Below are 23,293 nucleotides of genomic sequence, written 5' to 3'. Positions count from 1 at the left end.
AAGCTAGGTACTAGAGGTTTTAATTTTGGGCTTAGATGGTACAATCCTCTTTACTACTAATATCAAGCATTAAGATCCTATTAATAATGGTGGTGCTTAGATCTGACCTTTAATATTTGTGTATTATTAATGCATTCAGTTTTGCTATCTGTAAAATACACATTTGACAAGACAGACAAGACACATTTGTGGAGAGCTAGTCTGAGAAATGGGATAGGTTATAAGCTTATTATTTTTAACACTAAGAATTCTCTAAAAAAGGGAAATAACATCCTAGAGAGAACACTATCAATAGAGTAATGAAGAGTGCATCCTTCAACTTTGTACAACATCAAGTGCTTGGCCCTGTACATACTGTTTAAATAAAAACTTTAGATAGAGTTCAATACACATAGTTTTCCCTAGCATCCAAGCTGCACATGACTTTCTTGGTGAAGGAAGAGAAGAACTCCAGAAAGTGATTTATCTCTTCCAAAGAGAAATATTCAGGACAGGTGAGATGAAGCATCTTCTAGAGGTTCCTAATTTTCTCTGTACAGAGGCACAGAGAAAGCCTGGACTGCTGTCCTAAACCACACACTAATACTGCAGACTTTTAATGTTAGATAAATATGGCAGCATTGGAACTTAGTCTCAACAGAATTATAGAACAGCCCAGGTTGGAAGAGATGTTGAAAAATCATCTGGTCCAATCTTTAGCATGAAAGGGAGTTTAGATGTGATTATGTAGCACTCTGTCCACCCACATATTGAAAACCTCCAATACTCAGCCTTAATTTTGCCATTCTGTCCCTAAAGTCTCCAGTTAGTGACTGTAATATTTTTTAGTGTTTATTGTTAATAAATTGAACATTATTTCATTTTTTTTGTGAAATTAAAATAATTTTCTACCACTTAATCCCAAATATTTAATAAATGTAAATTGTGTATATATTTACGTCTGTGTACTTGGAATGAGACATTTAGGTAAGAGAAACTATTTTGAGGGAGCAGGAATCATGTACTTTTCACAAGGAGACCAGATTCAGTAATTAGGTTGTGAGAGATGCAGTCTTGCCAAAATCAGAGTGCTGAAATGTAGAGGAGGTGCCAACTTCTAGAGAGGGCCAACAGTCAGCAGGTTTTACTATTTTTAGGATAAAAAATTATCTTTGTGAATGTATGTCTTGATTTAGCTACTTGAATAAGAGACGATCTCAGAAGACGTGTAAGAACAGTGGTTTAACTGTTTCAATTTTGTTAAGTCACAGACTTGGAAGCTTTCTGGCTGTAAGCCAGGTTTTAATTCATTACACCCAAAGGAAACCTACCATTAATTATGTTGTTTTATTGAGGAGGTTTGGAGCTGATTATTCAAAGTTTTAAATGGAGGTTTTGTTTCATTTTTGGTAATCATTGTCAAATACCGTAAGTTATGGCTATGTGTAGTTACTCTACAAAAAACTGCATGTGTTTAATTCAGTGTAATACTACTACATGATCCACTTTTTAACATTTTAAATAAATGTAATGGTGTTTAGCTCACATGCATATACAAATTCAAATAATAGTTTAATTGACCTTTTTACTCCTTTTTGTTTTGCTTCGCTTGCCCCTATTTTATGTTCTTGTCCTTATGCCCAAGCTGCATTCTGCTTATATCCATCACCATCTCAGCTTCTATCTACCTATCCTTTCTTTGGGAAAGCAGTTGTTTTTCATTCTAAACATATAACCAAACAGACACAATTTAATTTTCTCCACCTCAGTTATGATGCATGACTATCTTGTATCCTAACACCATCCTTTCAGTCTTGATATCATATACAGCTTTGTGCTAAGAATCTAATAGTAACATTTTGTCTTAAATGTCAAAATTTAAGGTGAATTCAAATAGGTGGTGAACAAGGATATCCATCACAATAAATTGTGATTGTTTACTTTGTATCTTCTTCTATTATCCGTGTTCTTTAGGACAATAAAGTCACAAAAAATGTGAAAGTTTGTTCTGAGAAAATTTGTCCCATTAGTGTCATCTTTGGAAGTTTGCTGTCAACTTTCTTGGTGTTAATTTACTTTTACCTTCTCTGACATTGCTATATGTATTGCAAAACAACAATTAAAAACAAAAATAGGAAAAAAGAACAAATAAAAAAATTAGAAGAAGCAGCTTCTAAAATTCAGTTACTAAATTATCTATTTTGTGAAAGAGTCATAGATTACTAAAATAAATAGAACTAAGAAAGCTAGGGGCTCTTTCACCTGATTTCAGATCATGGTTAAAAATAAATTGGTAAAACAAAATGTAACTGAGTTGCTCTGATTTGGGTTTAATTGTTATTTAAAAATGGAATTATAACAAAAGATATAATTTTTTTTTACTTTACTTTCCTCATATATAAATATAACATATGAATAAATGATGCTATGATATAAAGGACAACAAATATGCTATCTTTTGATATAAGTACTTTTGTTTAGAGGGAAAAACATGTAACTATCTGATATCTGTGAACATGCTAAAATAAAAGAAGCTAAGTATTATGAAAAACTCCTTTTAGTTACAATATGTGAACCAGAAATTTGTTAAGAATAGACTTTGCAAGAATTTTGATTCCAAGTACTTGAAATGGTAGCAGTATAATTATAGGATTTACATACAGTGATTTTTTCAAGAGAAGGGTGAAGTTTATGTAGTCCATTGCTACTTGCATAGAGTGTCCTCCTGTGGTTGTGCCTATACTAGCCTCAAAGAATATATCTATTTAGAGAAGGTTTTCCCCTATCCATCTACCTCTGTCGAGATGGTCCTACACATGGATTATGTGGATGCTCTCCAGGGGTTCCTGGTGAAAGTCTGCCTGTTTAACATTTCACCAAAGTTTAATAAGTGACTTAAGCTTCTGAACATGTTAAATGCCTCTGTGCAGCCCCCAGAGGCATAGCCGTACTCACTGATTAGGCATTTTTAACTGATTTAGAAAAATACGATTAACTCAGATACTTTCTATTGAATGTTGTTGCCTGACTATTTGCTATTGAAAATATATCCTTTACTTTTGTATGCTAAATAACTGTAAGAGGCTTTGTGCATTCTGAAACCAGGAATGACATTATTTTTTAAAATGGGGAAACATAAGCAACACAACTGAATCTCATATCCATTAGTAACAAGAGCATAGAAAAAACAGAAGCAATTCTGTATCATCTTCATGATTTCCAGCTTCTGGGATGTGTCATTAGACAAAGTACCCCTTAAAAAAGCTAAAGAAACTTCCCATCTATTACTTTTGGGTTCCTTCACAAACACAAATTTTCAGCTAACTGACTGTTTCCTTTCTCTTCTACTTAAATCTTTTCTTTCCATGCTACCAGAAAGAGCCTTTAGACAGAGGAAGATGCTAAACATGTCTGTAAGAACATACCGAGTTAATTTGACAGGGATTATATCTCTATCAAAACACAAAAGAGAGTTTTTGCAGTCTGGATTTTATTTTTTGCACATTTTGAGCAAGATATAAATATTCAAATATTTTTCTACACTGTTCCATTATTGCTTTTGAAAAAGACTTGTTTACTATCTATTTGAATCATCTTTTTTCTTTGTGTACAGGGGATTTTTTTTAACACTGGAGGGCTAGATAAGAAAAGGATTTTCTCCTACTAATGACAAGTACTGACATGAAGCAGAAGAAATGTCTGCAGTTCCTTTTACCATAGAAAAGTTATCCACAGCTCTGTTGGCATCACATGGAACTAACAACCTGTCCCAAAAATAGAATGCTAGTTTTCTCCTTTGAAGAAAATGCCAAATTACAATTAAACACACACAAAAACAACCATGCATTGTTTTCTCCACAGATTCCTTATATTGTTCCTTACATATGTCATTATTGACTACTGTTTGTTAATCATTAGTAATGATTGATGATAACTACTTTAAACCTCATTTATCATCATATTTCTAATTTTTCTCTCAGATGGTTTAATCGACTCATCCTCTCTAATAGATTTCCAAAACTTCATTTATAGCTTTTTATTAAATATTACCTCATTCTAGATTGTTTTGTTGTTTTTTTTTTTTTTTTTCCCCAGAACATTATATGAAGTATTGGTATGAAAATGATATAATCAATTTTAGAAAATATTTTATAGAGAAGCAAAAATATCCAGGATCATGCAAATAATTTCTGATTCCTTGAAAACATGTTCTGTTTATTTTAAGTAACGTATGATGTCTGTTTTGTTACTGCAGGAACATTATTTAATAGAATTATGGAACATAATTAAATACAATTAACTTTTAAAATGCAAGTCCTCTAAAATACACCGGTGTATTTGCAGCTGCATGCCAGGATTCACTGGAAAGAACTGTGAGGAAGTAATTGACTACTGCAGGCTGCTCAGCATCAACTGTCTGAATGAAGGATTGTGTCTTAATATAATTGGGGGATTCACTGTAAGTAATTTAATACATATTAAACTAATTCAGTGCTCCAAAGTATAAAAGCTTCAGACAAGCAGAACTTGAAATGCGTTCATTACTCTAAGAGACAAGAGGGACATACATTTATGTGTTTTATTTATTTAAATCAATAACACAAGGACGGTTCACTTGGGTAATATAGATTGTTTTATTACTTTTCTACTGAGACCGTGTTTTGTACTATATCAAGTAGAGAACTGAAAACTATTTTTTAGTAAAAAGAATATATAACTAATTGTGGTCCAGTGCTATTATCTACACAGATGATAATCACAACTGTGTTACAGCCTTTAAAAACACATTGCTTTAATTAAGAAAATCTGTTGCCATTGTTTTAACCAGAATCAAATTAGTAATATAAACATTATCACATTTAAACTTAACACAAACTTAGAAGTTTGATGATGAAACTGCAGTGCAGTGAGGTTGATTCCAACTGACAAAAAGTAATTCTGCTTGTTTTAACTGTCAAAGTAGCTTCTGAAAATTTTGAGCAAGATCCGTCACATACCAAGATTCTTCTGGCCATAGCTTGTCAAAAGAGAGGAAATTATAGTTTCTCTAACAACAGTAACTGGGAACAACTTAAAATTTACTGTGAACAACCACTCATTCTGCAAATAACAGGAGATGATCACAGAATCATAGAATGGTTGAGGCTGGAAAGGACCTCTGGACGTCATCTTGTCTACCACCCTGCACAAGCAGGGCCACCTAGAGCCATTTATCTAGTCCTAGTCCATTTATCTGTTTGGGTGTTCACACAAAATCTATTAGGATTACTGTTACTCCTTGCTTCAGGAAGTAGGAAGAGGAGTCTACTCTGTAAGGGAAGGAGACCTGGAACTGAGGATGACAGCAAGGCCAGTGGGGACAGTGTACTCACCAACAGAGGCACAATACCCACAAGAACACAGCAGATCCACAGATTTGGCCAAAAGTCCAGTGATCATCAGACAAGTCCATAATGATGAAGCAGGTTTGCCACCAAGCTGGGTAGTCAAGTCAACAGATCAGAATCAGCAAGATACACAGGCATACTGACAAAATAGCTCTGGAAGGGATCTAGTGCAAAGGCCTGAGCTTAAATGCAGCTCATGAGTAAATGAATAAAAGTGTGGACAACTCAGAAGTAAATTCTGTTTTCACAGTAGGGTGGTCCAAGGTGACTGCTAGGTGTTTTGCTGATCAAGGATATCAATTAAACTCAGACACCAGAGTGAAAAGAGCAGGCGTATTTACTAGAAATAACTAAATAATATAACAGAATAATACAGAAAACATACAGTAAGAAAAGACAGAATAGTGCACTTAAACAAATAGGAAAATACAGGGTAATGCATCAAATCATTACTACAAGAGAGAGAGAGAGAACAGTGGTTAAGAAAGATCCATCACCACTTGCATACTTTACCATCATCCAGATCCGCAGTCGCTGGGGAGCCCCGGTTACAGCGAGGATTTGGAGAACCTTTCCCTGCAAGTGGGAAATCCTACGCGGTGCGTCCACCTGTAGGTGAGGCTTCCAAAGTCGCTGTGAGCGGGCCCAGCCTTATATACCTGAAATCAGCAAGCCAGAATAGCTGGCACCTTTTGTTTTAAGCGGAAATATCTGGAGTCAGTCTCACGTTAGATTTTCCCAGAGCCTGGCCAGGGCTCAGGGAAAAAACTAAGGGAGTTTTCCCAGTTTATCTAGGTGATTTATGAGCAAGGTCACACACCAGGTCACAGGGCCAGACAATTGTCTTTGTGGCCCTGTTATTGTGGCCTTGTTACCTTGTTTACACACACAAAGAAGGATACAAGTTTTATGATGTTTAAGTTACATTTTCTATACATATCTCACTAATGACTACATACTGAGTTAGCAATTTCGGTTCAAGACCTATTGTTCAGGTTTCAATATTCCCACCTTTTACATCCAGACAGGTGGTTTGTTATAATTTTAGTACAATACCTATTGATACAATGCTTGTCAATTATAAAACATGCAGGATTCATCTATAGGTCAACTCTGGCTTGGGCTTATTGTCCAAGCCTTAGCACTTCACTAGGCTGCATCAGAGCTGACCTTGAACACAGGCAGTTAAACCTGTAAGAAAGGGGAAAGAGGTCACCAAGGAAGAGTGCAAAGATGATTATAGACTGGTCAGGCCAATTAGAGCCTGTTGATGCATTCAAGGTCCTGACAGTTTCTCTGAAAATTCCTTGCATGTAATTATTTATTCAGTCCAAATGTCATTTTTAAAATATTACATACCAGAGATTTATGTCAATAGAGTACTAAAACATCCATACTTAGAAGAATATACTTGCTTTGTTGAGTACACTGTATATAATATATCCACAGAAGAATAAAATAAATGGTGAGGAATTCTCTCTGAAAATTTGTCTCTCCTCATTGTTGATAGCAGATTAAACAAATACTGAGCCCAGGTCTGCTGCACCGAAATAAAAGGGTTCATGAAAAGATACACTGATTTAAAAATGTTTGTATCTCCCAATTAACCTTACCTACATGATATAAATATTAGATTCAAAAGAGAAGCATTGCTTTTAGCTCTTTTCAGCTACTTATGTCCACTAATATCAAGCAATAGCAAAAATTACAGTATAACAATTAGAATACAAAAGTGATATAATTAATCTGTGAGTACAATGTGTATGACATACAGACATCAAAGTGAATACTAATCAAACACAAAAAGAAATTAAAAACCAAAGTTTTAGGAAAGCAAGCAAAAATTGTGTACTAAATTTTGTGTATTTAGTAAGTGTTCTAACATTTACTGTTAGACACAAGCAAAATAGGCGTATAACAGTAAATGTTTTAATAAAATAATACTCAAAAATGCACTTCCATGACCATTATAAGATGTGATACTTTCTTAGCAAACACTGAATTAGTCTGTAAGATGGAGCTAAATGACCTGGTATAACAAAGGTTAGATTTTTTTGTTTAAACTTTGATGCCTACAGAAGTGAATGGTATGGTATAGTACCTGATAGAAAACTAGTATGACAGGCTTTTGGTACTGACAAATAAGAGTGAGCAGAAGAAGGGAGGAAAGCATGAAGAAGACTAAAGAGCCAGACAAATATTAATGGAATTTTTATTGAAAATATACATAATACTGAACCACATTTGAAAATCATTGTCCTTTTCCTTGCCAGTCAGTTTGTGGTGTGCCAATATTATTTGGAGGATAAGCAGTTCTACAACAATTATTGGTTAACTTCTTTTTGAAGACACAAGCAACTACGGATTCTGTCCAGCCATTTTTTTTCTGCTAATTTTAGTCATAACTTTCTCATTCATAATTAGTTTTTTCCCCATGGAAGATATGTATTTTCAGTATTATCAGAAAATCAAATACTGATAAGTAATTTGAGAATTCCATCTGAGAGAAATTTGGCTGTTAGATTATTTTTTTTACAAAAGCAGATTTGGAAGTTACTGAAACATTCAATGCATTTGTATAAGTGGTACTAAGCAGTCCATCTCCAAAAAAAAAAAAACCCCGACACAATATTTTTTTAAAAATCAAGGTGTGGAATCTTGGCATCTAATTTAAAAAAATATTTTTGTTTTGAAATTAATCTCTAGTTTAGTTTCATAGAGTAGCAAATATTTAGAATTGAACCAGTATAGTTTTATTTTTTCAGTATTGCTGTAACAGTTATTGGCACAAGTCCTTGATCACTATTTAGTATTAATAATAAGTAATTGTAATATTAATACTCTGCTTAAATGTATTAGTTTCAGTAATTTACTATATGTTTCTAAAATTATTTCTGCCTCTATTAAGAAATCCCTCTGACTAATGTATGTTAACTTTATGCTAGATAATAATATTTAGTTATATGAAGCACTTACCGATGATGCTGTTGTGTCAGATAAACACGGGAATTGTTACTTCGTAGGAAGTTGAGCTTCTTCTTGCATTTCATATTCTCATATTTCATATTTTTATATCTCAATTCTCATATCTCATATTTCAGAGTACAGCTGTAGGAGTAACAAATAATTTCCTTTGTTCTTTCCGTTGTTGTCCATCATCCTGGGAACCAAAGACATGATGTATATATTGAGATAGGATTTGTCAATAGAAAAGTAGTGTGTAGTTGCATAATTAATTCCAGTTAACGTAGCTCAATGAAAACAGATCACATCAGACAAAGTATATTTAATGAGATGACCTGACAGATAGTGACAGAGAAATATATTCTGCTGCAGTTCGCTCATTAAGCAAAATAAATCATTTAATCGAGCAAGTTCAATTCTAAGGGAAAAAAATATAGATCTTGATGACATTTTAATGGGTACAGCCAATCAGATGTATTGACACAGGAAAATTGTTTTATTTCCAAATAGCTGCATGTTCTGCATTTGTAGCACACAAACCACACATCCCCCGCTCCATCCAGATGAAGCAGAAGGTACCACAGTTTGTATAGCTAGATGTGTATGTTATGGCCAACTGCCAAGATGACTGTAAAAGAGCTAGAATTCTGTCTAACATAAATATTGGATTTTTTTTTTCAAAATTAGAAAAAGTACAAAATTATTATTATTGCTACATTATTTGATTTATAAGCTTGAAGATCGGTGAAGTAGTTGTCATTCTAATTTTAAAATTTTACTTAGATTTTTTTTGTAAAACAAATTAAGTAAAAGATGAGTGAATAGTCAAAGAGGAAAATAATTATAAATAAGGAATTATTGTTCCCTGTGAGTGTTTTTAATGGTCCTCATGTCAATTTGGTTTTGGACATGTGGTTAAAACCCAGAGGGCAACTGAGCACCACACAGCTGCTCGTTCACTCCTTCCCCCTCACAGATGGGGAGGAGAAAATTAAACAAAAGGCTCAGGAAGTGAGACAAGGACTGGGAGGGATGACTTATCCATTATGTTAATAGACAAAAGACAGACTCATTAGGGGAAGAAAAAAAATAATTAATTTGAACACCACTTCTACTGTCACTAAGTTACCAATCAAACAGAGTCGGACAGTGGGAAATACAACCACATCTTAAAAACACCTTCCTCCCACCCCTTCCTTCTTCCGAGACTCAGCTTTGCTCCCCATTTCAGCAGTGCAGGGGACAGGGGATGGGGGTTGCAGTCAATTAATTTTCTGCTGTTTCTGCCACTATTTCTCCTCAGGGGGAGTCCTCCTCACACTCTTCCCCTACTCCAGCACGGTATCTCTCTCACCAAAGACAGTCCTTCATGAACTTCCTCTGATGTGAGTCCTTCTCATGGGATGCAGCTCTTCATGAACTGCTCCCCCATGGGTCCCTTCCATGGGCTGCAGTCCTCCCAGCAACAGACTGCTCCAGAGTGGGCATCTCTCTGGGTCCCGACCTTCTTTGGGTGCAGCAACCTTCTCCAATGTGGGGTCCTCCACAGGCTGCAGGTGGGCATCTGCTCCACAGGTGACCTCCATGGGCTGCAGGGACACAGCCTGCCCTCTCACCATGGGCTGCAGGGGAATTTCTACTCCGACGAACCTCCTCTGCTCCTCCTTTCTTCAACTGACTTCTTCAACAGTTTGCATAGGTATCTCCCTCACAACTCCAACTCCTCATCCCAGATTCCCCTTCTTAAATATGTTATCGCAGAGGTGCAGCCACTGTCGCTAATTGGCTTAGCCTTGGCCAGAGGCAGATCTGACCTGGAGCTGGGGAAGCTTCAAGAAGCTTCTCACAGGAGCCACCTCTGTACCCCCTCCCCCACTACCAAAATCCCACCACACACAAACCCAACACAGGACTAGTGATTTGTAGTACTTTGACACAGTAAAAAATGCAAAACTCTTTGTGCTGAAATGTGCAGATGAGCACAGAAAATGGTAGTATAGTTAATAATGAGAAATCTTATCAGGATTTATTGTAGGCCATACTACTTAGAAAAAAATGTATTCTAAGAGAGGCAAATACAATGCTGTGTGAATAGGAAAAAGAATGGGAGTTACACATTACTGATTGTTTCTTGATCGTGAAAAAGAAGACAACTTTGAGCTCAAGGTGGGTATTAAATTTGACACCACACTGTTGATGAAGACAGAAAAACAATCCCTGTAGTCATAAATAGAACACTTGTATGTAGAAGCATTTGTAAGTGGTCATAGTTCTGTGACTGTCAGTGGAGGGTACATCATAGGCAGTTCTATCACCTAAATTGTTTTAAGAAGGTTGAAAAACTGGAAAACTCTATCAACCATGAGTTTTATGGAAAACCAACATTTTAAAACTATATTCTTAAAAGTATATATAGATTCACAAAGTTAAGCTAGTCCATGGGTTACCAGTTTTCCTCAGAAGAAAAACAAAGGAACAGTTGTTTTTAAAATATTTAACTCTGGGAACCAAAAAATGTTGAAACCACATTAGCTAACAATATTGTACATCGTTCTGTGCAGCTGCTTCTTTTATGCATTACTGATTATACCAGGAGCATTTTCAAAATTTGTTAGGTAATAAAATATGGTGTAATGTAGTGTATTAGCAGTTTTCCATCAAAATGATGCCAGGTCACATCTGTCCTGTCCTAGTGAATAACTACACCAGACATTAAATTTCATGAGGATCTACTACTGTGAGATCCAAAACCCAAAATTCCCACAGAAGGCTGAAGGCTGGAAAACTTATTGTGGATTGCTCCTAGTAGTCAATGCAGCAGATTCATTCCACCGATATTAAAAGGTTGGGAAAAGGATTCTATTTCCCAGAGCTGCCATGAATAGTCAAGACATTAAAAACCCTCACTTTATTTGTGCTCTGTAGAAGGTGAAAGATGTGATATTTACTTTGCTAGCTAGTTTCTAAAACACAGAAAAATAAGATTGCAGCCTTGCTTCAGTTTAAGAAATCTGGATATCATTTGGACATATATCATTTTAACAGGTGACAAATACAGTATTTGAACATTACAGATCTTCCTCTTTGAAAAAGTACTGCTACATAATATTATTATTTACTATTGATTTGTCAATTATTACAAGAACCTCGCTATTGAATTTCTCCTGTTTTTCAGCTGCAATATTGGAGTCACTTTTTAAAATGTATATAATCACTTAAACTTCTGAAGAAAATATAATATAGCTTATTTTTCTTTGATATCTGTCACAAACTTTTAATTAATACTATCCTGATTTGGTAACTTTATCCTAAACACCTCCACCTACTCTGTATTAGAAGACAGGGGCCAAAGTTTTAGGGAAAAATTTAAATTAAAACAGGTTTACCATAAACCATACTTCTACACTTAATAACGTTTGAACCAACTGCAGTTTCCAGCAGAAGTTTATTCAATTCATCTTCATTATTTTGACATTACCATAACCTGCTTCTTAAAAATATTAAAAAAAAAAATCTGCCCACAGAGACACATTTCAATAGACATTTCTATTCTCATGGCAACTTTTATTTTTCTTATATGGATTTGATAAATGAAAAGTCAGTGTTCTTAATTTGCAGTTGATAGTATTTCCACAGCACTTTTAACCTGAACGTCTAAACCAATTTATGGCTACAGGTATCTGTTGTCCTTAGCTTTACGTGAAGACAGGGAAATATGAACAATTCCCAAAGGACAGCTGACAGTGAAGAGCTGTTTTTTCTTTTGTACTAATCGTACTGCGGCCACATGCTAACCACCTGGGGGCACGTAGTGGTTTGGGTAGAGTTCTCCCAGTGAGTTAGAATGGCTCCAGCAAAACTGCTGGCAGAAGACTGGGCAGTAAGAGCAGGTGAAGAGGGCATGCAAACCAGGAAACACCTGGGGATGTAAAGCTTTCTTCTAGGTCCTGAGGGGGAATCAGTTATCTAACCATCTATCCACAGCAAGTGGCTTAGATCAAGGCAAAAAGAATTATCTCTGCTTAAGATCCCCTGTTTTTTCCTGAATCATTAGTATTAAGGTAAAAAGAAAATAATCAAAGATACTGAAAAAATATATTAAACTAATTTAGTGTAAATAATGAGGATAACAGAACTGTCAATTATTGAATTTTGGAAGCCCAGAAAGAAGTGCAGTTTCTAAAATACAACAGTAGGAAAGTTGAGGGTATGAAGACTGTCAAGTTTCTGGCATATCACCTATCTTTGCTTTCTAGGGAGAAACCACTGAACTGCATAAAATTCACAGAATTCTTCACAGGCCAGTTATGATCAACTACAGAAGTGCATTTGAGGGAGAAGAAGGTGCAGCCCAACAGCAGTTGCAAGCAGATTTGGAATAGCTCTTCCCTATTTCTGCTCTGCCATACACTTCTTATGGAAAAGCATGCAGATTAAAAATTCATTCCCCTTTCTGAAGGGTGTAAAAATGTTTTTTTTCTTTTTGCCTAACAACTCCTTACTATGTTACAAGCAACTATCTTTCCATTTATATGGTCTGCATAGTGTATCCAAGCCTATTTTGTCAATGTCTTTCTCCCATCATCCTGACAAACCACTGAATCATGCAAGGTTATGTGTTTACAGCTAACAAGGGAATGGAGTCATATAGACACAAAAACTGAAGCTAAAAGATTAAGTGAAAGCAATGCCATCATAAGGCCCATTTCCAATTGCCTGCACAAGTGTAGTGTAGAGACAAGGATTGAGCAAATTATACATATTGCCTGAATAACAGGGCTGTGTTGGCAAGCAAATAAGCACTAGAGCAGCATTAGAGACAATAATCTGTGTTATCAATCTGGGTTTTACAATTACACCTACTGTTGTCCATTCAAAACAAATATTTAAGTTTTCTTTGAGAAGCTGTACTGACACTTGAATGAGAAATTTTGTGTAGAAATCATTGTCAATGGATGTCCTGGTGCCTTCCAAAAGAGCAGCAGAAACTGCTGCTGATTTCTAGCTAGTGTTGATACAGTGCAGTGGAAGTAGATTGTACTGTTATAGAGTGAAGATAAGCAAAAAGAAACAATAGTTTTAACTTCTATAAGTAATCTGCTAATATGTGTTCTGTGAACATCAGGTGGTTGTATATGTGTGGGGAACACTGATTAATGAAAACATGTACCAACATGCATACTTTTCAGAGACTTGTTCCCCAGTAACTCAGTTTTTGCTTTCATATATGGATATGCATTTAATAATGTATATCAAATAGTATGATCCACTGTAACAAGATAGGAAAATTAATATAATAGAAAAGATTGGTATCTAAAAATCTTGTCCTGCAGATGGCTCTGTGACTGTTCATGTTATCTTCTTTTGATCCTTTTCCTCACAACCATATACCAAAACTATGGCTGTTATACTTGGAGTTTTATAGTGAACCTGAGATATTTCAACAACAAAGTATGAACCCAGAAGATATATTGTTGATACAGTAAAACTATGAGTACAAATGAATAATCAGTAACACCATGGGTCACACCATTGTAGTTTAAGTTAATTAAAAAAAAAAAAAAAAAAAAAAGCAAATATGTGCTGCCCAAAGATTGTTGTGTTCTCTGGCAAAGCAGAAGAGTCTGATATGTTCCTTCTGGGGACATGAGGGTGGAAGAAGAGAGGAGGGAACCCCTCTTTCTCATGTTTTTTTCCCATGTCAGAAAGCTGGTACGTGGTATGCATTCAACAGAACTTGTGCAGAAATTACAATCAAGCAGACAAAGCTCCAAGTTTCCTCCCTAACCAGATGAGGTTTGCCCTTGTGGGTGCAGAACCAGACCTGTCAACCAGCTGTCAGGCTGGGAATCAATCTGCTGCTTTTCAGAAGAGTGGCAAGCAGTGCCAAGCCCCACAAGCCTGCATTACACCCTATGCCAGCCTGAACAGCCTGTGTGGAAACTGCTGCCGCTGCTCCCCTTTGCCACTTTATAAGTTCTTCCCTGAGGACCCATTCTCAATCCTAATGCTCTTTGATAATACTTTATCCCCAGAAGTCTGGCTGAATTTATAACCCAGAAGTAAGTATCCTAATGCAGAATTAGCAAAAATCTCCAGAATTGAGCTACATCAATCACACTGCTTAGATCTCATAGCTCTAAGGTGGCCTCAGACTTACACTTAGAGAAGCCATTTGTATTTATTGCATGAGAGGAGAAATAAGTTCTAGATAACATATCCAGAATTAAGAGGGACTATAGCTGAGAGAAAACTACCTTGTTTAACAAATGCAGTTCTTTAAAAAAATGCCACTAGGGCTCTTTTAAAGCCCTCTGCACTGTATCAATCACCATTTGTTTTCCAAGTATAAAAAAGGCATAAGGAAACAAACATTTAATATATTTGGCATACTATATATTAAAGCAGTTGGTTGGAGACATAAAATTGTCATGAATATTTATAACAGCTCTACTAGCAATACTAGAAGCAATGAAAATTGGCACTGCAAAATCTACTGCTCTCAGATGCAACTTTTATACTTATGTACACCATAAAAAATAGATTATTGTCATTTTCCTTTAAAAAAAAATCTAGAGTCTCTCCTACTGTTTTCTCCCCATGGACTATCTGAGCAATATAGTCTCATCTCTGTGAAGTCACTTTGCCACCATCATTAATTCTACTGATGTCTCTCCTGTGTTTGTCCTTCCAGCTGACTGTTCAAACAGCAATAGTTCAAAGTCAGATATTTCCATTAGGGGCTAGTTTTGCACAACTTAATTAGTCCATTTTCTTCCACAGTAGCAGTAATTCTACAGAAGAGTTCACATAAGTTTTAAAATAGTATATACCATTTTGTGCTTCTTCAGTATTTAGTTTAAACTTTATCAAAACAACGTTTTCATGCTTTTCTTATTCTTTTGAAATAAACAGCATTAAAGCACCCTAGGTACATTTCATATGTGCTGTTAAATACCTCTGCGCAGTACAGAAGTTAATGAACATTAGAAATCCTCATGTAATAAACTGAATATCCTGCTTTCCAAGAGTTAATTTAAATTAAAAATATTTAGTTAAAGTTCTGATCATGTAATACTTTTACAGATATTTATACAATGTATCAATTAATTTGCTAGAATAAGATATAATTAAATATCATTAGATGGTAAAATACACTAGAAATAACCAATAAAAATGTTTTATTTCATTTTAAACAAAACTTCTGAGATCACATAGTCATTTTAACCCATTGTAAGTAAACAAAAGCATAAGCCAGCAAAAATAATGAAAAATAAAATACACAAAATTGATAAATATTACAGTGAAAGATGTGCTATATGATCTGTATGAAACATTTTTTATTGATAAATGAAATGCCATTTCTATGAATTGTATGCAGAGGAAAAATAATTAGTTGATTTTGAGACGGTGAAAGAGACAAAAAATATGAGTTTTAGATAATATGAATGGGAAGACAAAAAATACCTCACAAATTTCAAGGAGAATGGAAAAATAAACTTAAGAAACAGTGTTCAAATAAGAATAGTACCAGTATTATTAATTTTGTACTATGAAATTGTTGCTATACCAAAGACCATATAACCTACAGCCTAGATGCTTCTACTTTATATGGAAAGAAATTAAATATATAAAAGGAGATGAAAAACTGTACCTGGGTAGAATGTCATGTTCTTTAAAAAGGGACCATATGCGAACATAAGTTTGTGTAATGCACTTCCATGTTGTAGAAACACAGAAAGGACAATGCTAACAAGCAACTATATTATTTCTTTTTTTTTTTAAGTAAAGAATTATAATTTTCACATGTTGGATACTAAATAGCCACAATATTAAAACCCACAACTCTTAAAAAAATTCTTTATTAAGTAATCTTTTAATGAGCTATATATTCAATATAGGCCTATATATTCAACCACATAAAATTATATAAAATAATATATCATTGACCTACATAGCAGCTAGGCAATTCAAGCATTAAAGAGAACAGAAAAGATTCATTTCATCTGCTATGAAGTTCTCCAGCCAGAGGCAAATTTTATTGTAATTAGACAAGATTTTTTGTCTGTTTGCATCAATATATATCAATGGACACAAACTGATACAAAAGATGTTCCTACTGGATATAAAGAAAAATGTTTTCACAGTGCAGTCAGTCAAGAACTGGAACAGATTGCCCAGAGATGTTGTGCGGACTCCAAACTTGGACGTTTTTAAGGCACAACTGAATATAGTTTCGAGCAACCTGGTCTGATCTCATAGTTGACCATGCTTTGACCAGGAGATATTACTGGAGACCTCCTGGTGTCCTTTCCCACCTGAATTATTTATTCGATGTACTATAGTGTACACTAAATAGCTAATAAGGTGATCTACAAATGACAAAACAGAGCAACTTACAGATGACATGGCCAGTTTTAATGTTCTCAGTGAGATAATGCTATTATTGAATAATGTATTCTTATTGCATAATAAAATGTTCCTTTTTAAAATATTCATATGATTCCTAAATATTATTTTTCCACTTCCCTTGCCAGTCCATGTATCCTTCTTATATCCTCATATCCATCCTTATATACTTCTTATATCCTCAACTCTTAGATCAGAACTTCACTATTTTTTCCAGTCCTAAAACTATATTAGGCAATGGTGGAGTTCATAGGTATTTAAACAGAAGCTATATGAGGACTGAAAATGTACGGTTTATACAAAATACACAGAATAATCAACTATTCCCCAGAGTTACCTTGTTCTGGTAACACATAGAATATATCAAGTTGAAAGGGATTAATAAGGATAGAGTCCAACTCCCTGCTCCTCGCAGGACTACCTAAAACTAAACTATATGACTAAGAGTGTTGTCCAAATGGTCCTTGAACTCTGACAGGCTTGGTGCTGCGAGCACCTACCTGAAGAGGCTGTTCCAGTGACAAACCATCCTCTCAGTGAAGAAACTTTTCCTAATATATAGGAATACACATTGAAAATATATTAAGTACATTTCAGTGTTAACTAGCTCAAGCTCATAGTTAAGCCTCTAAACATTTGGGGAGTTTTTTCTATAGCTATACGTTCATTGTTAGTAGACGATCATAAACGTGATGTTATATCAGATTATGAGATATCAGTACCCTTTAATCTCTCCCAGATGAATAAGGCATACAATCAAAATGTTAAACAGTCATCACAATGATAGCTTGCAACCAGAATTCCCTTGTTCATCTTGACGTGTCACCTGGATATAACTAAAGTCATTAAACAGCTGTGCAAAATTTAAAAAAAAAAAGTTTTTATCTGGAATTTTTTTGTTTTATGAATTTCCTTTTCTGATGTAGAAAATGGTGGGCCAGGATCACCAAACATTATTCATATCTTATCAGAATCACAAAAAGCCTCCAAAAAAACACAAAACTGTTATACAAAAAATTATTTTTTTAATGAAGCAATGAATCACATGGCAACAACTATCCAAAAACCAAAAATAAGTAGAGCGAAAGCAGCATCTAATGTTTCTTTTCTGTTGGTTGCATAAATATTTTTTAATATTTTTCACATTGAAAAATAATTACACGTATTTTCCAAATAAGGTGTCTTGATTATTGAATGATCTTCAGCCAACAGGAATTAAAGTGGCATCCCAGAGTAGCAAAGGATAATGATAATAGGCATACTCACTGAAAACTAGAAACTCCAGCTTTGAACATTCACTCTTAAGAGCATATTAAACAGACAAACAAGCAAGCTTATGTAATATGAATTCCTGAGAAATATAAAAAGAAAGTAATGGTTGAGTCTTTCACAGTTTCAACCTCTACACTCTCATGATTCAACTAATCTAAAAGACTGGTTGCTTTTGAATAAAAGAAAAACAGGCCTTGGGCCCTATGAGTCCTAAGAATAATCAATAACCTAAGAAATAAATCTGGACTGAATTTTACTACTGTACTATTTTATTAAGAGCATAGGCTAAATTTTCACTTTAAATAGATATACAGGTATCTTTCATATCAGCTGAATTGTGATGGTTAATGGCAGAAGAGGGGAGTTCCCCCCACTGCCAGTCCCCATATTTTATGATTTTGTAACAAAACAGTACTGTTTAAGACCATTGCACCTTCACATATTTGCACTGTATGTGAAAGCTCTTTGCTCAGCCCCACACCTTGCATAGGAAAGTATGCATTTAGTAATAGGGAACTGACAACTTTGTGTAACATTGAAATAAGTTCTTTTTCCACATCTTATGAAAAAGTTCAAGAGATGGGGAAGTGTTGTGGTGTAACTGCAGTAGGCAGTGAAGCACCAGACAGCCACTCACTCACTCCCCCTCTCCCCCAGTGGGATGGGGGAGTGAATCAGAAGGGTAAATGTGTGAAAACTCATGGGTTGAGATAAAGACAATTTAATAGGTAAAGCTAAAGCTGTTCATGCAAGCAAAGCAAAACAAGGAATTCATTCACCATTTCCCATTGGCAGGCAGGTGTTCAGCTGTCTCCAGGACAGCAGGGCTACATCATGTATAACAGTTACTTGGGGGGACAAATGTCCTAACTCTGAACATCCCTCCTTCCTCCTTCTTCTCCCAGATTTCTGTTTCTGAGCATGACATCACATGGTACAGGATATCTCTTTGATCAGTTGGGGTCAGCTGTCCCAGCTGTGTCCCCTCCCAGCTTCTTGTGCACCCCCAGCCCACTTGCTGGTGGGGTGGGGTGAGAAGCAGAAAAGGCCTTGACTCTGTGTAAGCATTGCTCAGCAATAATGAAAACATCCCTGTATTACGGACACTGTTTTCAGCAGAAATCCAAAACATAGCCCCATTCTACCTACTATGAAGAATATTAACTCTATCCCAACCAAAAACAGCACAGCAAGCTAGCTCAATTTGAATCTTTTAACAAAATTACTTAAAATCAAGCTTGTGCTCAAATTTAAACCACTTTTCAAGGGTAGAGAAATTCCCCAAGTTTCTTCTTTTCTGATTTCCCTGAGAAGTTGGTCCCTTTAGATAAGGAGGATGTCTGTAGAAAAATTCAATAAAAGTTCAGCCAGACAATTCAGTACTGTGTATTTCTGAAGTACATAACCTATAATAAAATTCTTTAACCTGCTTATTAATGTCAGTAAGATCAGACACACATTCTCCATGTGCTGTGTAAAATTTGTGGTGCCTTCAGCAGCTATTTCCAATACTGCATAGTAAGTTCCTAGTATATGCTACATCTCCTTGCTGAATATTTTTCATCCTTCAATATCAGCCCTTTCTTCATCTACTTCAAAATACTCAAAAACTGTACTTTCTTAATTTATCTTTGTAGGTTATAATTAAATATTAATAAAATGTCACTATTTTATAAAGTCTGATGAATAGAGAGGTGGCATGTGCTCAAACTACACAAAAGTCAAGTTCATCTTCCCCCTCCTTATGTGAGATGTGCACAGATAGAATTCTACTTCATGGGAAGCCAGAGGAATACTTTTCGCTGTTGTTGCAGTTTGAGCCCAGAGGGCAACTGAGCAGTACACAGATGCTTGCTCACTCCTTCCCCCTCACGGATGGGGAGGAGAAAATAAAACAGAAAGCTCAGGGAAGAAGACAAGAACTGGGAGGGATGACTGATCCAGTATTTTCATAGGCAAAAGACAGAGTCATTAGGGGAAGAAAAAGAACAATTTAATTTGAACACCACCACCACTAATTTACCAATCAGAGTAAGACAGTAAGAAAACAACCACACCTTAAAAGCACCTTCCCTCCTCCCCCTCCCTTCTTCCTGGGCTCAGCTTTGCTCTCCATTTCTCTACCTCTTGCCCCCTCAAGTGGTGCAAGGGGATAGGGATAGGGCTTGTGGTCCATTCATCACCTGCTGTGTCTACCACTCCTTCCTCCTCAGGGGGAGGACTCCTCACACTCTTCCCCTGTTCCAGCATAGAGTCCCTCTCTATGTGAGTCCCTCTCTCTAGGAGTCCCATAGGAGACAGTCCTCCACAAGCTTCCTCCAACCTGAGTCCTTCCCATGGGCTGCAGCTCTTCATTAACTGCTCCAGCGTGGGTCCTCACTGTGGGCTGCAGTCCTCCCAGCAACTAATTGCCCCAGCATGGACTTCCCTCAGAATCCCTGCCTTCACGTTCAGCCACCTGCTCTGGCATGGGGTCCTCCATGGGCTGCAGGTGGGCATCTGTTCCACCATGGACCTCCATGGGCCACAGGGGCACAGCCTGCCCTGTCACCATGGGCTGCAGGGGAGTCTCTGCTCCAGCACAGCTCCCCCTCTTCCTCCTCCTACTTTCTTCAAATGACCTAGGTGTTTGCATAAGTATCTCTCTCACAACTCCAACTCCTCCTCACAGGTTGCCCTTCTTAAACTTGTTATTGCAGAGGCGCAGCAACCTTCGCTAATTGGTTCAGCCTTGGCCAGAGGCAGATTTGACTTGGAGCCAGGGTTGCTTCAAGAAACTTCTCACAGGAGCCACCTCTGTAGACCCATCACTGCTACCAAAACCCCTCCACACACAAAACCAACACAACTATAAAAAAAGTAGTTTCTCTTTTTCCCCCATATGTGTACCTGAAAAATGAAAGAATATAATGTCTATTAAAATTATTTAATTAATTAATTCAAGCTATACCATGTTTCTGCCCCGACCCTTAATAGTTTTACCTGCAATCAGGGATTCTCATGAATGAACATGTCATATCAGAGATCATGGAATCATAGAACAGTTTGGGTTGGAAGGGACCTTTAAAGGTCACCTAGTCCAACCCCCCTGCAATGAGCAGAGACATCTTCAACTAGATCAGTTTTCAGGGATGAGGCATCTACCATCTCTTTTAGCAACCTGTTCCAGTGTTTTAGCACTCTCACTTTAAAAAATTTCTTCCTTATATCTATGCTGAATCTACCCTCTTTTATTTTAAAACCATTATTCCTTGTTATATCACTACAGGCTCTATTAAAAAGTCTGTCCTTATCTTTCTTATGAGCCCCCTTTAAGTGTTGAAAAGCTGCAATAAGGTGTCCAGAGCAACTTCTCCAGAATGTATAACAGCAATTCTCTCAGCCTTTCCTCATAGGTTTTCCAGCCCCCAGATCATCTTCATGGCCCTTCTCTGGACTCACCCAAACAGGTCCATGTCCTTCTTATGTTGGGGGCCCCAGAGCTGAACACAGTACTTCAGGTGAGGTCTCACAAGAGCAGAGTAGAGGGGGAGAATCACTTCCCTCAACCTGCTGACTATACCACTTTTTATGCAGCCCAGGATATAGTTGGCTTCCTGGGCTGCGAGCACAAGGCTGTTCTCAATCTCTTCAGTCCCCAGCCAGTATTGATACCATGAGTTGCCCCAGCCCAGGTACAGAACCTTGCACTTGACCTTGTTGAACCACACAAGGTTCACATGGGCCCAGTTCTTGAGCTTGTCCAGGTCCCTCTGAATGGTATCCTGTCCCTCAGGCATGTCAACCACAACACTGAACTTGGTATTATCTGCAAGTTTGCTGAGGGTGCATGATGTAACTGATCTCATAAGATCTTTGGGATATGAATCAGTGGCAAAGGTCCTGGCCCAAGTTCAGAGCAATGAACCTCCCATCTGTTGATGTGAGAAGTTAAATTACAGTGGAATAGTAGCTTTCCTTACCTTACAGTTGCTATATATTTCTTTGTGCATATTTATTACCCATCATAAATGCAGGCTTATTTGAATAAAAATATTAGATCATCCAATGTCTACAAAGGATGAGAGAGGAAGGGGAAAATAAGTGACTCTTCTTGTCAGGGTACTCCCCCGAAGGTGCTCTGGGCTTCCTAAAAGAATTTTGAAGAAAGCATCTGTAGACCTTGACTGTCACCACAGAGATGCCCCCCACAGAAAAACTGACTTCTGCATAAACTGCACTGCCAACACTTGACAGAAAATCCATTCTGGACTATGTACGCCAGAGCAGCTAAAGAGGTGGATGGATTACTATCATCACAGTAGACAGGATACTACAGGTGTACTAGGAGAAAGCTGAGCCTCCTTTGCAGGTCCCTTAGCAACTCAAATCTAGGACCAAATGAGTAACAGAGGTCAGTCACTTCAGCAGCCATCAAGAACCAACAGTGTAGTAATGACTCATATAATGTAAGCAGGATGTGGGAACTGAATACCTCCACTTCCATACTCTGCTTGCTCCAATATAACTGAGATAACGTTAGAGGAGGAGCCTTACCAGAGCATTATCACTGAATGCTTGCACTGTGTGAATTGGGAGGAGAAATCCCATGCCAGCATCACTTAAGATCTATAAAAATGGAATTTCTGCCCTGGGGTTTCCAAACCTCTAACAGTGTGGAATTTGTTAGGCAGGATACCCATGTGACAAAGCAATGTACTGCCACTGATTCAGTTCCAGGAGTTTAAAACAACATGTGTTACAGTAATGTTTTATATAAATTTAAAAGCAGACTTAGAAAAACTTTCAGTAAATAATTGTACCTTTCTTTTTCCTTTTTTTTTTTTTTTTATTTTGGTATATTTTGCAAGATAATAATGTCAGTCTTAAAAAAAAAAAAAAAAAAGGTTCACCCTGTGCAATGACAGATATAGTAACTTAAGGCCAACTCATTTTCTCTTTTTAAGCTAAAATGTCACTCATGTGCCCTGGTGTATTGTAGGCTAATAAATCAATGTTATAAAGTTTTAAGACCTTAGCCACTACAGGCATGGCAGAATGTATTGACAGGTATAGAATTATCCTCATTTTCATTTTTGTACACAGTTTGAAGGAAAAAATATCATAGCTTTCCTTTTCATAAAAAGACATGTATTCCAATTGGAAGAAGGAAGTGATTACAAAGATCTCCCCAAGTAAGTCCCTCAATCCAGTTCACTAAGTAGCAACATGTTTGTTGACTCTGAACTAAATTTCCATATATTCCTTGCAGTTACTATCTTCCCAGTTTGAGTGAATTCTGC

General features: G+C 36.5%; 1 protein-coding gene across 1 annotated transcript in view; it reads left to right on the top strand.

Moving 5' to 3' along the window:
* EYS (eyes shut homolog) overlaps positions 1-23,293 on the top strand; it is a 1,118,553-nt gene that overhangs the window by 209,591 nt on the left and 885,669 nt on the right. The window contains exon 6 of the mRNA XM_074861787.1: positions 4,324-4,438. Within this exon, the coding sequence (XP_074717888.1) occupies positions 4,324-4,438 (115 nt within the window). The remainder of the gene's footprint in view (positions 1-4,323; positions 4,439-23,293) is intronic.

This window comes from Strix uralensis, chromosome 3 (assembly GCF_047716275.1).
Source record: "Strix uralensis isolate ZFMK-TIS-50842 chromosome 3, bStrUra1, whole genome shotgun sequence".
Lineage (NCBI taxonomy): Eukaryota > Metazoa > Chordata > Aves > Strigiformes > Strigidae > Strix > Strix uralensis.
The sequence above is the reverse complement of the archived record's forward strand: the minus strand, read 5'-3'. Positions and strand labels throughout refer to the sequence as shown.